Genomic DNA, 16,796 nt, shown 5'->3' with positions numbered 1-16,796 from the left:
TGCTCGGTGAAACCTGGAACTCACCTTGAGTCTAAAAGAATGAATGATAGATGGCTGTCTGACAGAGAGCATGATGTCATTTACAGAGACTGTTGTTTCAAACAGCTGGCAGTAAACAGAGGAGGGCGGTACAATCCAGAGCATACGGCGGAACAGCTGCCTTCCTTTGTCTGCGTGTGTGTTGGGTGTGGTGTATGTGTGGTTGTGTGGTGTGTGTGTGTGTTGTGTGTGTGGGTGTGTGTGTGTGTGTGTGTGTGTGGTGTGTGTGTGTGTGTGTGTGTGTGTGTGTGTGTGGTGTGTGTGTGTGTGTGTGTGTGTGTGTGTGTGTGTGTGTGTGTGTGTGTGTGTGTGTGTGTGTGTGTGTGTGTGTGTGTGTGTGTGTGCTGTGTGTGTGTGTTGATCTGGTATTCATTTAAAAACATCCCCAGTAGAGGGGTCTCACTCCCACGACACACTGACAGTGTGTGCAGTGCAGATTTACACACATGTGCCGTCATGTTTCCCACATCAAATGAGGAGGTGTGTGTACTCCTGTGAGGGGTGTGTGTGTGTGTAGTTCCCTCCCTTTCCAATTACTTGCTCCATCCGTCAGATAATAATGGGGGTCTAACCAAGGCCTGGAGGGGTTTAAACAGTCCACTAACAGGACCAATTTGAGCGAGAAACAATTTTTATATCAGTCAACATTGAACAAAATATTATTACACAGTTCATAAAGTATACCCTTAGCGATGCATAGCAAATCAGTGGTACTGAAAGTCACAAAGCCTGACCATGTTGGATCCAAGGCTCAGAACTGTGAAGGCCCCTCCACACACCTCTTCAGGCCCCTCTGTGAGCCCAGGAGAGATTAGATGCCCACTTATTGACAACTTGTTCCTTTTGTGAATTCCGCTCCAGTCCCAGACTATATCAATATCCTAATGCACGTCTCCTTCATAATTCAGACGTTCTCTCAATGTGAGCAGCACTCTGCTCTAAGTGCTCAGGAACATTTATGTGAGATCAATAGTTCACAAAGTAACAATCAGCACATGCCACATTCTACAGACTGTGTACTGTACAGGCAAACACACACCAGAGTAAACCTGTATGCGTTTTTGAGACTGATGCCAAAATGTAGAAAGCTTTGAACCAGATATGTCCTGTAGTTCCTTACTCACCCCATACACATTCAACTTTAAAAAGAAGAGATTCAAACTCACACTATTGATTCATGTGATGTGTTGTTTCTCAATTACTTGAATAATTGTCTTGTTAAATGTAAAAAAAAGTGACATATGCTCATTATACTCCCCAAAGTTAAGGTTGAAACTTCAGATGTTTTGTATAAACAACCAATAGTCCAAAATCCAATGACACCCAGAATATTATTATGCAGAATGTCAATCTGGAACCAATACATTTGGGAGTCAACAAAAAATGAAATTGATAAACGATTACTGTAGGTATCTGTAAAATGTTGTCAAATTTAACCAGTTTCTTAATATTTTCACAGCAGAAATATAGGTTTCTATTATCTCATTGCCACAAAAACAGAACAAAAGCTTTGGGTTCGATGCATGTGTCTCCATCGTGCTCACATGCCCCAGAACTCTGGTTGGGTGAGACTAGGAACAGCCACTGAAGTGCAGTAAGCAGAAAGCAGAAACAGACTCCTACCCAGCACGTTCCCGGCAGGCACCTGCTGCAGCTCCTCCAGGTCTCGGCCCATCAGCAGGTACAGGTTCTCCATGGAGCAGCAGCTCATGTGAGGGACCTCAGGAACACAGTCTGAGGCCATGCAGCCCCCCGGCAGCTGGAGAAGAGAAAGAAGTGCTCATGAGGATTTACACACGTGTGATACTGTGCACCCTTATTTTAAGCCTTTATTTGTTCACATTTGAGCAAACTGGCACTGTTAAATGTGACGAATTAGCAAATAAGCAGATCCTGTCCGATTTTAGTTCAACAATTTTTGCAATAAATGTTTGTTTGGTCTACGTCAGATTTGTTTAATCCAAAAAACCTCCAAACGACAGACACAGCTCCTCTCCCCGGCACAAGTTCTTCTTGTGTGTCATATCTCCATCTCCAGTCTCATGTTCTTCAGTGTCCATCTTTACATTCTGCTTCACATAGTACGTTACTGCTACTACGCTTTACGCTGTACCCCAGCATGCATTTCAGCGGTGCGGGTGTGAGCGCCCTTCGCCACTTGTTCTGCGCTACTTTTTTTTCTGCGCTACTTTTTTTTCTTCCCGCAAGTATTGTTGTATATGAAAAATTCCTATCATATGATATAAAGTTCATGGTATTCGGTATGAAACGGTATACCGCCCAGCACTACTTTACGGTTAACATTAGTGTATTCAATCTAATGATTAAATGTCCAAAGATCCAAATGAATAACAGATGTTACATTATACAGACAGAAAGAGTGTGGAACATGTTCTCTAATGGTTGGTTGGTGTACCATGCTCAGGCCCTTGGCGGGGTCGTACTTCGGTCCCAGCACGAACACTCTCTGTCCTTTCTTCACCACCCCGCTGTAGATCCGTGCAAACGCCACGAAGGTCTGCTGCTCCTCTTCCTCCTGTGGCTTTGAGTCCTTCAGGGTCAAACTCTCCATCTTGGCTGACAGGAAGCACAGGACAAACAGGAAGTTCTTTACGACTCAAACACTGGAAACCATCTTACTGTACAGATTCACACACTGGAGGCTGTATTTAGTGATCATTTACGTAGCGATCATTTACGTGGCGATCATTTACGTGGCGATCATTTACTTGGCGATCATTTACTTGGCGATCATTTACTTGGCGATCATTTACGTGGCGATCATTTACTTGGCGATCATTTACTTGGCGATCATTTACGTGGCGATCATTTACGTGGCGATCATTTACGTGGCGATCATTTACGTGGCGATCATTTACGTGGCGATCATTTACGTGGCGATCATTTACTTGGCGATCATTTACGTGGCGATCATTTACTTGGCGATCATTTACGTGGCGATCATTTACTTGGCGATCATTTACGTGGCGATCATTTACGTGGCGATCATTTACGTGGCGATCATTTACGTGGCGATCATTTACGTGGCGATCATTTACGTGGCGATCATTTACGTGGCGATCATTTACGTGGCGATCATTTACTTGGCGATCATTTACGTGGCGATCATTTACGTGGCGATCATTTACGTGGCGATCATTTACTTGGCGATCATTTACGTGGCGATCATTTACGTGGCGATCATTTACTTGGCGATCATTTACTTGGCGATCATTTACTTGGCGATCATTTACTTGGCGATCATTTACTTGGCGATCATTTACGTGGCGATCATTTACGTGGCGATCATTTACGTGGCGATCATTTACTTGGCGATCATTTACGTGGCGATCATTTACGTGGCGATCATTTACTTGGCGATCATTTACTTGGCGATCATTTACTTGGCGATCATTTACGTGGCGATCATTTACTTAGCGATCATTTACGTAGCGATCATTTACTTAGCGATCATTTACGTAGCGATCATTTACGTAGCGATCATTTACGTAGCGATCATTTACTTAGCGATCATTTACTTAGCGATCATTTACGTAGCGATCATTTACTTAGCGATCATTTACTTAGCGATCATTTACTTAGCGATCATTTACTTAGCGATCATTTACTTAGCGATCATTTACTTAGCGATCATTTACGTAGCGATCATTTACGTAGCGATCATTTACGTAGCGATCATTTACGTAGCGATCATTTACTTAGCGATCATTTACGTAGCGATCATTTACTTAGCGATCATTTACGTAGCGATCATTTACGTAGCGATCATTTACGTAGCGATCATTTACTTAGCGATCATTTACGTAGCGATCATTTACTTAGCGATCATTTACGTAGCGATCATTTACGTAGCGATCATTTACGTAGCGATCATTTACGTAGCGATCATTTACGTAGCGATCATTTACGTATTTACGTAGCGATCATTTACTTAGCGATCATTTACGTAGCGATCATTTACGTAGCGATCATTTACGTAGCGATCATTTACGTAGCGATCATTTACGTAGCGATCATTTACGTATTTACGTAGCGATCATTTACGTAGCGATCATTTACGTAGCGATCATTTACGTATTTACGTAGCGATCATTTACTTAGCGATCATTTACGTAGCGATCATTTACGTAGCGATCATTTACGTAGCGATCATTTACGTATTTACGTAGCGATCATTTACTTAGCGATCATTTACTTAGCGATCATTTACTTAGCGATCATTTACTTAGCGATCATTTACTTAGCGATCATTTACTTAGCGATCATTTACTTAGCGATCATTTACGTAGCGATCATTTACGTAGCGATCATTTACGTAGCGATCATTTACGTAGCGATCATTTACTTAGCGATCATTTACTTAGCGATCATTTACGTAGCGATCATTTACGTAGCGATCATTTACGTAGCGATCATTTACGTATTTACGTAGCGATCATTTACGTAGCGATCATTTCCGTAGCGATCATTTACGTAGCGATCATTTACGTAGCGATCATTTACGTAGCGATCATTTACGTATTTACGTAGCGATCATTTCCGTAGCGATCATTTACTTAGCGATCATTTACTTAGCGATCATTTACTTAGCGATCATTTACTTAGCGATCATTTACTTAGCGATCATTTACGTAGCGATCATTTACGTAGCGATCATTTACGTAGCGATAATTTACGTATTTACGTAGCGATCATTTACGTAGCGATCATTTCCGTAGCGATCATTTACTTAGCGATCATTTACGTAGCGATCATTTCCGTAGCGATCATTTCCGTAGCGATCATTTACTTAGCGATCATTTCCGTAGCGATCATTTCCGTAGCGATCATTTACTTAGCGATCATTTACGTAGCGATCATTTCCGTAGCGATCATTTCCGTAGCGATCATTTACGTAGCGATCATTTACTTAGCGATCATTTCCGTAGCGATCATTTCCGTAGCGATCATTTCCGTAGCGATCATTTACTTAGCGATCATTTACTTAGCGAGTACTAATATCCCATGTTTGAAATGCTTTAAATGTTTTACTCCTAGGAGCAATGGAAACATGTTCTCTCTGTGACAGACAATGGTGTAAAAACTGAGCACAAACAGACACCTATGGGCAAACTAAAACAAATATATAAATATTGGTACCAGTGTTTTTGCAAAGTGTTGTGAATTTAGATAAATTAAAAGATAGATAGAAAAGACTCAGGGGGAGGGTCAAGCTAACCTGTGCTGACTTCTGCAGGCTGGCCTTCCTGTGGCATGCTCCCTGAGATGGGGGGGGCTGAGGGGTTCTCTGCTGCCGTCTGATCAGCTGCCAGTTTTTCAGCATGTCTCTGTCTCGCCAGATCTCTGCGCTGTGCAATCTCCTCGTGTGTCAACGGCCTAAAAACACACATACACACACACACACAACAGCAGTGAAGTACGGCTTTGGTTTACTGAATATCTGAGTATATTATGTGTCTCTTCAGGTACCGGTGAGATGATAAAATACAATCCAGGAAGTCAAGTTTGATCAATGAATGAGTTTAAAGATCCGTTTGAAGGACAACACTGCAGTTCCCTGGCTCACTATATTATTATTTAACTTTAATTTTTCACAAATGAGATGCTTACACAATAACACTTTTTGTACCCTTGATAAATTCATTCCTGTCTTTCATGGACATTAATGAGACATATGTATTCATTGGTATTAAACGTTTTTTATATCAATTTAAATAAAATCACCACATTTCAAATACTGTCCATCTTTTAGCATCAATGAATTGACCATAAGATATGCAATACTAGCTTAACAATAGCCAGTGTGGTACAGTCAACAACAACAAAAAAGAGTACAGTGAACTAGAAAAGAAGAAGAAAAAAAATAAAAGAAGAAAAAGAGAATGAATGAATGAATACATAAATAAGAGGTGTGACTAGAGTTCTGGTATTGGCTGAACATAAACTATTGCATTATGCTGGGGGGGCTGCGGCTCCAGCCAGGAAACTGTCGTCATTCTTAGCAAGAGAATCCCCTTTCTATCCATCATTTCACTGGGCAGTATACCAAGTATATAAAGTGCTGGATCCAGAGGGAAGGTAATTCCCAGCAGCTGTGTAACGTCCTTTTTAACATCCTTCTAGAGGTCCAGCATCTTTGGCCAGTCCCAATTGTGTGAAGACCCCCCCGATCCAAGCTGGCTCACTTTAAACTGCAGGGGGAACCTGCTCCAGAGCAAGGTCGACCCCAAGGTCACCAGGTATGTGATCAACAAGTGTTGGCATATGATAGCCAGATAGTCTGTTGTAGTTTTACAATTGTTAAAGGCTCCTTAAAACTAGTGAACGTTTTTCTTAGCCCACTAACTGTAACCACCCTACAATGGGAATGACCAGCCATTCATTTAATAAACCAATCATACCCCACCGAGTCCTATTTTAAAACTTCATTTCGAAATCTAATGTTTAATTGGGTATCAATTTGTCAAACATGGACTCTGTTTAGAAATCTATAACAGATGTTACATTTCCCACATAGCTACCTGAGGGCAAACGTTAAAAAGCGAGCACAATTATTCCTACATTTGTGTTGCTGCATGACCTTTTGTGTGGTGTGCTGTGTGGTTGGAGTGTGAGCGTGTGTGTGAGTGTATACCTCTTCAAAGGGACCACAGTGACTACAGCAACGCAGCTGCTCACAATGGGCCTGAGTGACGCCATGCCACAGAGCTCTGCTCCATGATGACAAACCACGTAAAACAGCCCATAATTTGCCCCTGACAACAGCAGCAGCCCAGCAGACTCAGTGAGACGGATCACTCTCTTTTGCATTCATTTGATATGATTCAGTCCACAGCCTGAGTTTAGACCAAACTATGTTAAAACGAAGGATATAAGGTGTATGAGGTGAACATCTAAATAAAACATTGCTGTGTGGTAGATACAAGGCTTCGTGCTTCCTGTCAGACCGCAGCTCAGTCCCTGCCTCCTCCTCGCTCAGTGGTAATAATGGGAATGCCATGCCTGGGTTTCTGGACTCGCCTGCCGCGGTTATGAAGTAATGGCTTACAAACACTGAAGACGGACGAAGGCAACCACATGCAGACCTTTCCACATTGTGAAGAAGGGGGAAAAAGTGTGCTGGAAAATTAAACAATATATTGATATTAAAGAAGTCTGCTAAACACACTTCATGGCTTTTTACCGCTGAAGGACTTCGATTGAAGATTTGTTTCCACTCTGGCCAGAGTGTATACATGTAACCGAGCAGTGACTGAGATGATATTATTTCTGACATTCACAAAATCACACAGCTGAGACAGATTATTCGATTTCAAGCTGGAGAAGATTCATCTTAAAAAGGGGCCATGTGGCTTTTTTGTGTTTTCCCTTCCCTGTAGTGTGTTATATACGTTTTTGTGCATGTCAATGGTCTGCAAAGACTAAAATCCCTGTGTTCCCTCCAGAGGGAGTTTCCCCCCTTGTCTGAAACGCCTCCATTGGACTGCTTTGTTTACTTACTGAACAAAGTGACATCACTATGTAACACATTGGGCGTCATAGGCTAAGGGGGGGCGGGACATCTTTACGCGGTTGACCAGTCACAACAGAGCCGGCCAGCTAACCAATCAGAGCAGACTGGGCTCTGGTTTCAGACAGAGGGTGAAAAGAGGTGCAGAAACTGAAACTGACCATGATCAAATTCGAAAATCGGACAGCCCTGGCGAATATTAATCGATTATTCGCCGCCGCCCCCCACGGGAGAGAAAAAAAAAGTATTTTTGCAGAGCTTGCATTTTACTTCATTTGCACTTGTCAGTTCGAAGTAGTTCCACGAGAAACTCTTCTTTGTTCATCTTTAGTTGTGTTGTTCTCACTGTTCTGTATATCGCCAATAAATCAATCGCACGTGTGATGGAGAAGGGGGGGGGGGGGGGGGGTCGGTGTGCAGCAGGCAGCAGCAGGCAGCAGCAGTCTGCACTCTGCTTCCTCCAAGTTTACAGTAAAACAAACTGGTGGTGTGACCAATGGCCATTTACAATTATTAATACTATTACTATTATTAGCATTAGTCTATATTTTGGTTGAAACTAAGCCAGGAAAAAAAGGAAAAACATAAATAATAATAAAAAAATATATAAATAAAATCGAATTTTAAAAATAATTTTTGATTATGGAGACTGTAGCGAATATTCGAAAAATCGAATAATCGCTGGCATCCCTAATACGGATATACACCTGAATATGAGCTGAATAGGCCCCTTTAATAAAATATGTTGGTTTAGAAGTCTATAATGTGCATCAACAACACACCATGTTTATAATTCATAGTAACATTCAACTAAACCTATGTGCATCTGACAGTTAACCTTCAGATATTTGAAATCACTCATCTCTAATCCAAACTCTGGTAATGTCGTTTTGTAACTTGAGTTGATTTAACACAAGAACCGCCAAGGGGGTCATTTTTACCATGACAGGACCGGTGAGCCAGGAGAAACACATGCTTCTAGTTAAACCTTTCACATTTAGCATCTTATCTACCTCTGGGACTGGCTTAACTAATTATAAGTATTTATATTCTCTAGTGTCGGGTCACTCATTACTGGATACTGCAAGCTCCATGAGACTGATGCGGACACAACTGACTGAAGAGGGAGAGAGGTCCATGTATTATTTCCATATTATTATACAACATTAATTAAACTTTTGAATAATGTTGTTAATCTACAATGAACTGATTGTTTAAATGTATTCATTATTTAGTTGTAGCGCACCACTTATTTATTTCATCTAAAGTATGTCTGAACTTTTTGATCTGTTATGATATAAACTGAAGCAATTCTAAAATGAACCCCATTTACTTTTTGTTAGGTCGTACTAAGCATTTAAAGAAATTACGATAATTAACAAATTAATTGTTTCAAGAATGAAGTCTCTGTGAGTGCTGTCGCTGTTGCGTTAGGCCGTCAAAAATGACGGTTTTAGGGGTAATGGTGGTTCTATTGTTAACCCCACAATAGCATAGCCACAAAGGATCCTCTGCATATCCCAAACATTGCATGGCGAATATTTTTACCATAAGCTATTGAATTTGATTATGACCATGACTTCTTACTATTTCAACATATTTCTTGGGTTGAAGGTGTCACAGTTAAAACGACAGGCCATGGGGCATATGGTTTTTATCACAGTAAAACAGTAAAGGCTCATTAGCAGAGATTTTAGAAAGGTTTTTTCTTCCTTACTCAGTCTGAAATGACCTTTACTTATTTTCACTCAAATCCTTTATTCTCCTTCTCTGTCTCTCTCTTCCTTATATCTGTAGCTCCTTATCCTCATCCTCCGACCCGTCTCTGACAGCCTGTCTATATCTCTTCTCCTCTGCTCTCCGCTCTGTTTCCCTAGGACTGCATAGGCAGAGTCTGCAATCAGGATCTAGCACTGTGACCGTAGAGGGGGGGCAGAGAGGATGTCAGCCATAGGGCTGAGGTAGGATCTTTGTACTGGCCATCAGATATACTGTAGAAGAAGCTGAAAACAGACAGAAAGTCCTGGAAAAGGAGAGCAGGGTGCTATCATGGACATATAAACAGAACTGGATACAGCGTTGGAGGGGGGACTGCTTATTCCTATCAAAGTTGCTCAGTGGTACATTAGGCCAACAATGGAGCGACTGGAGATTCAAAAAGTCACCGGATCAACCGGGGTCTTGGGCACATAGATCACGTGCACTTGAGTTTTCCTTAAGCCCCGCCTCCGATCTCCCGCTCTCGGCACAGTCAGATGGATGAAGAGGGAAAATAACTCTGGATTCGACTTTAAGCGCGTTTGCAAGTTTAAGACCCTAATGATTTAAATAAGGGCTATAAAATGTTCATATTGGGTAGATTATTTAGCCAAAAAAAAAGATCCGCAGAATAACAGATATCTCTTTACCAATGTAAATCAATGGGACAAAGTCCTCATAGGCCCAATGACGTCACAGACTGAGACGGTGGTTGTAGTACCACCGTTGGGCAACTACGAACATTTGCTTCAACGGCCGGCGCAATTCCTGAAGGGTTTGGGTGTTACAATCATGAATGCTGTATGCTCACCATCGACTTCTGGATTTCACCGCATCAAGAAGAGAGAAGATTAAGCCCAGTTTTGATTGAATTAGGATATTTCTGGTCATATTCTTTATAATTTCGATTACAATCAAATCTTATTACAAAAAAAAAAACTAACAACAATACATTTATCCTATTAATACATGTTATCAAACACAAGAGCCACCATAATTCTCTTCTGAAACAAACCAACCTCCGATACTTCAGTAGGTACAAATGGCCGTGTTGTAGTAAACTAGAATCATCCTTAATTTGCTAAATCTTGTGTCTAACTTACTGGTAACGTGCTTCAGTATTGAGTTGAAGACGGATGTAATCATAGAGTTCACAACAAAGGAGATGAAGATTTTATAGATTCAGCACAATTAAGCTAATGCAAATCACTCAATAGTGCACAATGAGGCGGAGCAGAGACAATGAGCTCATTAATAACTCACACATGGGATCCACACACCCAGTGGCGTTTTTAGATGTACAAAACTGGAGGGGCACGAACAACTTAGATATGTATATATAGGCTTCTTGTGCTTTTTTAACACGTCAACAAATAGCTGTAGGCTATCCATGGTTCCGAGGCAACAGCTAGCTGATCGTCACATACAAAAAGAGAGAGAGGGGTGTGTGTGATTGTGTGAGAGGGAGGGGAGAAACACATTAATACTATCGGAAGCAGTGAATTAACAACACAGAGCAACACTGTCAGCGCGTACACTTACACACACAGCGTGGTGACGTGATATTGTAATTTACCTCAAATATATGAAGTAAAGTGTGCTATCACAAAGCAATACTTAACAATAACAACAGCCGTAATACTTCAGCATGAAAAGGTCAACATTGACACTCGTCACCGTGGTTACAATATCAATCGATCCAGCAGAGCATGGCCTATAGGCAAAACACAGAAGATCAACAAAAGATATGACATAAAATGAACTTACCAAAGCTGGTTCATTCATGGTTCAGCTGCGAGCGCTTTGCCCCACTTGTGATTATTTTTTTGCCGCACACATTGAATACAAAAATACTCTGAGCATGCGCAGTGTAGTTTTCACAGTAGGTACGCTGTGGACACTAATCAGAAGAACGCAGTCCGAAGCAGCAATGTAGAGACCACTAAACATGATCTTAAAGGTCCCATCATATGCTTTTCCGGTTACCCGTCCCCTTGTGTGTTATGTAGCTTTTTCTGCATGTAAACGGCCTGCAAAGTCACAAACCCTCAAAGTACACCCTGTAGCGAGTAAAACTCTAACACAGAAAAGACCTGTCCATGCTGCCCCTGAACGTTGTTGTAGATTTTTCTTTTTCCATTTTTTTATTCCGGGGCCTATTGACGTCACTAAGTCCAAATGGACCAAATGGACCAATCCGCACACACACTCACTCACTCAGCCTGAGCTCCGCGGTGCTCCACGGTGCTCCACGGTGCTCCCCGGAGCTCCGTGGAGCACCGTGGAGCTCAGGCTTTGAGTCTGTGTGTGTGCTCAGGCTGAGCTCCGCGGTGTCTTGCTGTCTCGCAGACCCCACGCAGCAACCAGGAAACGACACCAGTAATCCACCTCACACTGTCCGCTCCTCGAGCCCCACAGGGCGGACCAGCGAGCCCCGCAACCAGGGCTCTCGACTAACTTTTTTCACCATCCTCCCGGAACCGTCCCGAAATACAATCTAAGCCGTCCAGAAATTAATGTGGACCGTCCCGAAGTTTAATTATCATAAGTTAAAATCATTCAAAGTGACCTTTAACATAAATAAAACATCATACAAATCCTTAGATGATAATTCATCAACCCTTTTATTTGAGTAAATCAGTCAAACACAGAAACAAAGGCCAAATATATTTTAAAAAACACACAAATTAGAAAGTTACTCTAATATTGAATCCGTCCCATCCAATTAACAAAAGAATCCAACACTCCTGAAGACAGAAGACAGAACCCAGAGTAACCACTAACCAGGATGACAGTCTGTAACACAGTCAGGAGACCTTTACAAACTGCACCGCCCCCTCGCACACAGACGGGAGAGAGAGATCTCTGGATTGAAAATACATCATAGACGAATTTTGTAGTCTTATTGCATAGAAACGGAGTTGGCAAAACTAAAACTGCAATATAATGTTTATGTACCAATAATACATAGGAAATATATTTTTTAAATGTCTCCAGTACCGATAAAAAGTCAGATAACGTCGGAGCTTAACGTTACCACGGTCTTTAATAATTCCGACCCAGGGCCCGTTTAATACCGGGGCTCGGTACCCATCCCTATGGGGAGAGGCGCAGCATATTGCTAAGGACTAAATACGATGGAGAGTTCTCATCTCAGCCTTATTACCCATAGGGGATGAAGAGGAGTATGTAAATAAAGAGGCCGGCGCTCCAGGGTCTGGTTCTGCTGTGCGTTTTCGTGATGTAACGGTAACAAAATTGCAGAACTCCTCCACGGGATGCCATTGTATATCACTCAACCCGCGAAATACACACACTCAGTCAGTACATAGCTAGACCCACGAATTAGCGGGCCAGGAATTCACGGTCACAGCTGTGTGTGTGTGTGTGTGTGTGTGTGTATTTCGCGGGTTGCTAAATGTTTTGTGCGTGTGCCGTGTGTGTTTATGTTGACAAGGAGGTTTAATAACTGTGTGCTACACAAAACGTGCAGTCAGTTTCAGTTTCATTGCCGTTCGTAGTAGAGTTAGCAGGGTATTTTTATTTTAACTCTCGTCCCAAATTCGTCCCAAAATTATTTTTTATCCTCCCCGACCCTATTTTTTTCGGCCCCGGGACGACGGGACGTCCTTAAGCTCGAGCGCTGCCCCCAACGTCCCGCCAACACGGCACCCAGACCCCACGCAGCATTCTCATCTGTTTGTCATTACTGGTGTCATTTTCTGGTTGCTAACAAACACAATTGTAAAACATAAACACTCATGTTCAGCTGTAACGGTGGTTGACTAATCAGAACAGAGTGGGCGAGCTGACCAATCGGAGCACAGTGGGCTCATAGGGAGGGGGCAGGAGCTCCAACAAGGCGTTTAGGACAGAGAGTGAATACACATACTTTACAGAGATGCTGTATGAGAAACCAATGTGAGTTTGGAACATTGAACAATGTAAATCTATTCTAGTAGACCTCAACAATGGAATTATGATCAGTAGAAATGGCCAAGACATGGGACCTTTAAAATATATTTTAACATATCAAAATCAAGATATGTCCGAATGACATGTCGGACGATAGATTAGTCTTACAAAAAACCATTGGAAGCATATATATATATATATATGGATATATATATATGTGGTTTATGAGAATGTTGATACTGACGGTGGCTATAAAACACAGTCAATCAGCTGATTGTTTGTACAATGTTAATCATTTTGTGCCGTTTGTATACACAAGCCACTGTTCACTATAGTGTTGAATTATTTCACTCCAAGAGCACTAACCTAATGGACGGCATTACATTTATTGGGGAACTCAAGTTTCTGAATGTCAGATAGGGTGCTGTGATCCTCACCAGTCCACAAGCATTTTGACTGTGTTGTATACTAAACGTTTCATTTGGGTTTCACATTGTTGAATGATGTCCTGTGTACCACAGTCAGAGCAGGGATTTAAAAGTAAAGAGAGAAATGTATTTGTTGTTTTCTGTGAGCCGTTCGATGTGATATCCAGTATATGAGGCGTATTCACAGAGGGAAGAACAGGACGGCAGCACCCTCTACTGCCTACACTATCTGCACACACACACTCACCTTTGTCTGTTCTTAGGCAAGGCCTTGTTGTCCACAACGAACATCTTGGACACAAAGATGATGAGTGGATCATCCTCCTCACTTCCACACCGGAGGAACGCTGAATAGGAACCAAAGAATCGTGGTTGGATGTATGCCAAACAACATTATAATATTTAGTCTTTAATAAACATTATACTTATTTTATATTGCGATTTTAATAAGGTTTGTATTAAGTGTGGACCCTTATATAAAATGCTTTTATTAAAGCATATTTTGCATCACAGTGCTCTTTAAACCTGTAACAGGATCACTAGATACAGATATAATGAAGGATATGAAAATCATTCTTGGGATAGCCTGACTTTTAGTTACAAATATTCAGCTCTAGATCCACTGGATACTACATTTCCCATAATGCAAGTGATGTTAACTTTTTGATAGCACCTCCCTGTTTAATAACCACTCATGCCTTTCAAACCCCCCTCCTAGAGCCACAGAAGACATAGATATTCATTTTGTGTGTGTGTGTGTGTGTGTGTGTGTGTGTGTGTGTGTGTGTGTGTGTGTGTGTGTGTGTGTGTGTGTGTGTGTGTGTGTGTGTGTGTGTGTGTGTGTGTGTGTGTGTGTGTGTGTGTGTACCTCTTTTCAGTTCTTGCGTCTGCTCGGGCAGAGAGTCAAATATCCGCGCTCCGACACTCATCAGTTTCTCCACCCGCTCCTCAGTGATGTCTAAGGGACTGGGGAGCTTCTCACACACCATTGCTACAGTCTGTGTTAAAGAACACACCAGATGCACAGACATCCCATAATATGCTCACACATAACCCTCCTGTTCTGTTCCAGCGCTGAGGACATGAAGACACGGGACAAAGGATACCGAGGACAGCCTGGGACACAGGTAACCACTGGCTGCAGATGGCAGACAGCAGGACTTTGGGGTCAGAGTGCCGGGAGTCCCTGGACATCACCTTCACCCCCAGAGAGGACACCACCTTCTCCACCTTGTCCTTGTCTCTAGTCACAGGAAGAGGAGAGAGGGCCTTTATAGAGACTGTGGGGCGTAGATAACACACACTAACACTGTTCCATTTTCTGTAAATATCATGAGCATTAATGTGCTATCGTGATCCAAGCTTAGGCATTTGTGTGGGTTTGAGAAGCTGAGGCTTAAAGTACAACAGTGGTTTATTTCAATATGGAGTGTTACTATATATATGCCAGTTAAGGCTCTATGGGTAGTGCCAACTTTGTTCATGCCAACTGAAGGTTAAAAGAAACAAGAACTTGTGCAGAACAATATTTATAAGGGACAGTTTCACTGAGGCTATTTTTTACCTGAATCATTTCAAACAAACGAAAAAAAACAAGAAGTTTAATGAGGATTGTAATATTGTTTGCCTTTGGCTAATTGTCCAAAACAATTGTGAGCTTTTCTCTTAGCTATAGCTGTAATCTTATATCATAGTGGGTCCAGTAAACTGTATAACCTGAGGCTGTTTTTATTGATTGTCACAGATATTGAAATCCCTAACATTATATAGAGTTTTAGGTGGCTTGGTCCTGCCGCTCTGTTGATCCTTCCAGTTAAACGTCGCAAAATTATTTTTGTTGTAATCATAGAGTTGGAATTCTCATTGGTAGACAAACCGATATGCACGGATGAATAATCAGGGTGGTAAGGTCAGCCAGTACGTTGCGTTATGAATGACTTTAAACATCCCATTACAACAGAGATTTTGTTCAATTAGGAAAACAATTCAGCTTGCCATTTAAAAGCGTTCACCCACCTCCTGGTGACCACAGCATCATACAAACTCCAAATGTTGTCCAGCACCAGCTGCACAAACAGAGGCTTCTTCCCTTTGGCCTGCAGCGAGCAAGAAGATGAAAGATAAAATCAGGATGGATGAAAAACAGGTTTGACTGATCACTTGTTTTCAGTTGATAACTTCATGGCTACACGTAGCTCAGATTGAATTCTAGGCATAAATGCAGAACTATTTCCAACAGTCATTTCATAATCTCAATAAGTGTTTGTGTTTCTTCTGTAGTCTTTGGATGTTGCTGATGTTGTCGTCTGAAACTAGAAATGACTGCAGTGCACTGATTATAGAAACTCTCCTTGTAGGGTTGGTATAGAGCAATGTTTTTGTTAATAAGCAAAGCTGCACTAAAAGATTGGGTATATAACATTATACTGCACCTCAGTGTTTCCACAGTAATTACCTAGATATGCAATAGTCTATTTCAGTCCCTGGTGCAGAACCAAAATTATTGACTTTTCACAAAGTGAGGAAAGTCAATAATTCCAATTTCCTATCACAGCTAATATTAATGCACCATGAGGTGCCAGGTTCCAAAAGCAGGTTGAACAGTGAGGAGGCTGCTTCATGTGAAATGCTGATCACACACATTTCTACCCTGACCAGATACAGCTATCACAAACAATGAATCCTTATTGTAGTCATAGTTGAAATATTGGAAACTGTGCAAACTATTGTCAATCAGCAGCTTCAGGACAGTGATGTATCACACCTTTACCTTAAAGCAATTCTGGTGGAGCACTACTACTAACCGAGTAAATGGTTAGTAAGGCGGTGATAATTTAACCTGCTAACAGTTAGGGTTTGTGCGTTGATGCCTGCATTACTCCACAGGAGTGGAAATGTATGGACAGTCAATGAAAAGTTCTAATGAAATGATCAGATTCAACTTTATATTAGTTAGATTGAAGATTGTCTTTTAACAGCTTTAAAGTCACACTTACATGTAGGGTGCTATCAGACAGTTGGCTGTAAACTGACCAAAACAACACCAAAAGGGTAAAGTTATTAAAACTTTAAAAGAGTTTTCAAAAATAAATAAATACATTTGAATCAACCTTAATGTTGATAAA

At 41.5% G+C, this 16,796-nt stretch overlaps 1 protein-coding gene across 1 annotated transcript in view; it reads right to left on the bottom strand.

The window, feature by feature from the left end:
- Positions 1 to 16,796, bottom strand: part of efl1 (elongation factor like GTPase 1) — a 108,297-nt gene that overhangs the window by 79,465 nt on the left and 12,036 nt on the right. Inside the window, 7 exon segments of the mRNA XM_034127352.1 lie at positions 1,663 to 1,798; positions 2,456 to 2,616; positions 5,279 to 5,436; positions 13,919 to 14,018; positions 14,540 to 14,662; positions 14,778 to 14,914; positions 15,688 to 15,767. Coding sequence (XP_033983243.1) covers positions 1,663 to 1,798; positions 2,456 to 2,616; positions 5,279 to 5,436; positions 13,919 to 14,018; positions 14,540 to 14,662; positions 14,778 to 14,914; positions 15,688 to 15,767 — 895 coding nt within the window.

Source organism: Trematomus bernacchii, unplaced genomic scaffold, assembly GCF_902827165.1.
Source record: "Trematomus bernacchii unplaced genomic scaffold, fTreBer1.1, whole genome shotgun sequence".
Lineage (NCBI taxonomy): Eukaryota > Metazoa > Chordata > Actinopteri > Perciformes > Nototheniidae > Trematomus > Trematomus bernacchii.
This window is presented reverse-complemented; position numbering and strand designations above follow the sequence as displayed.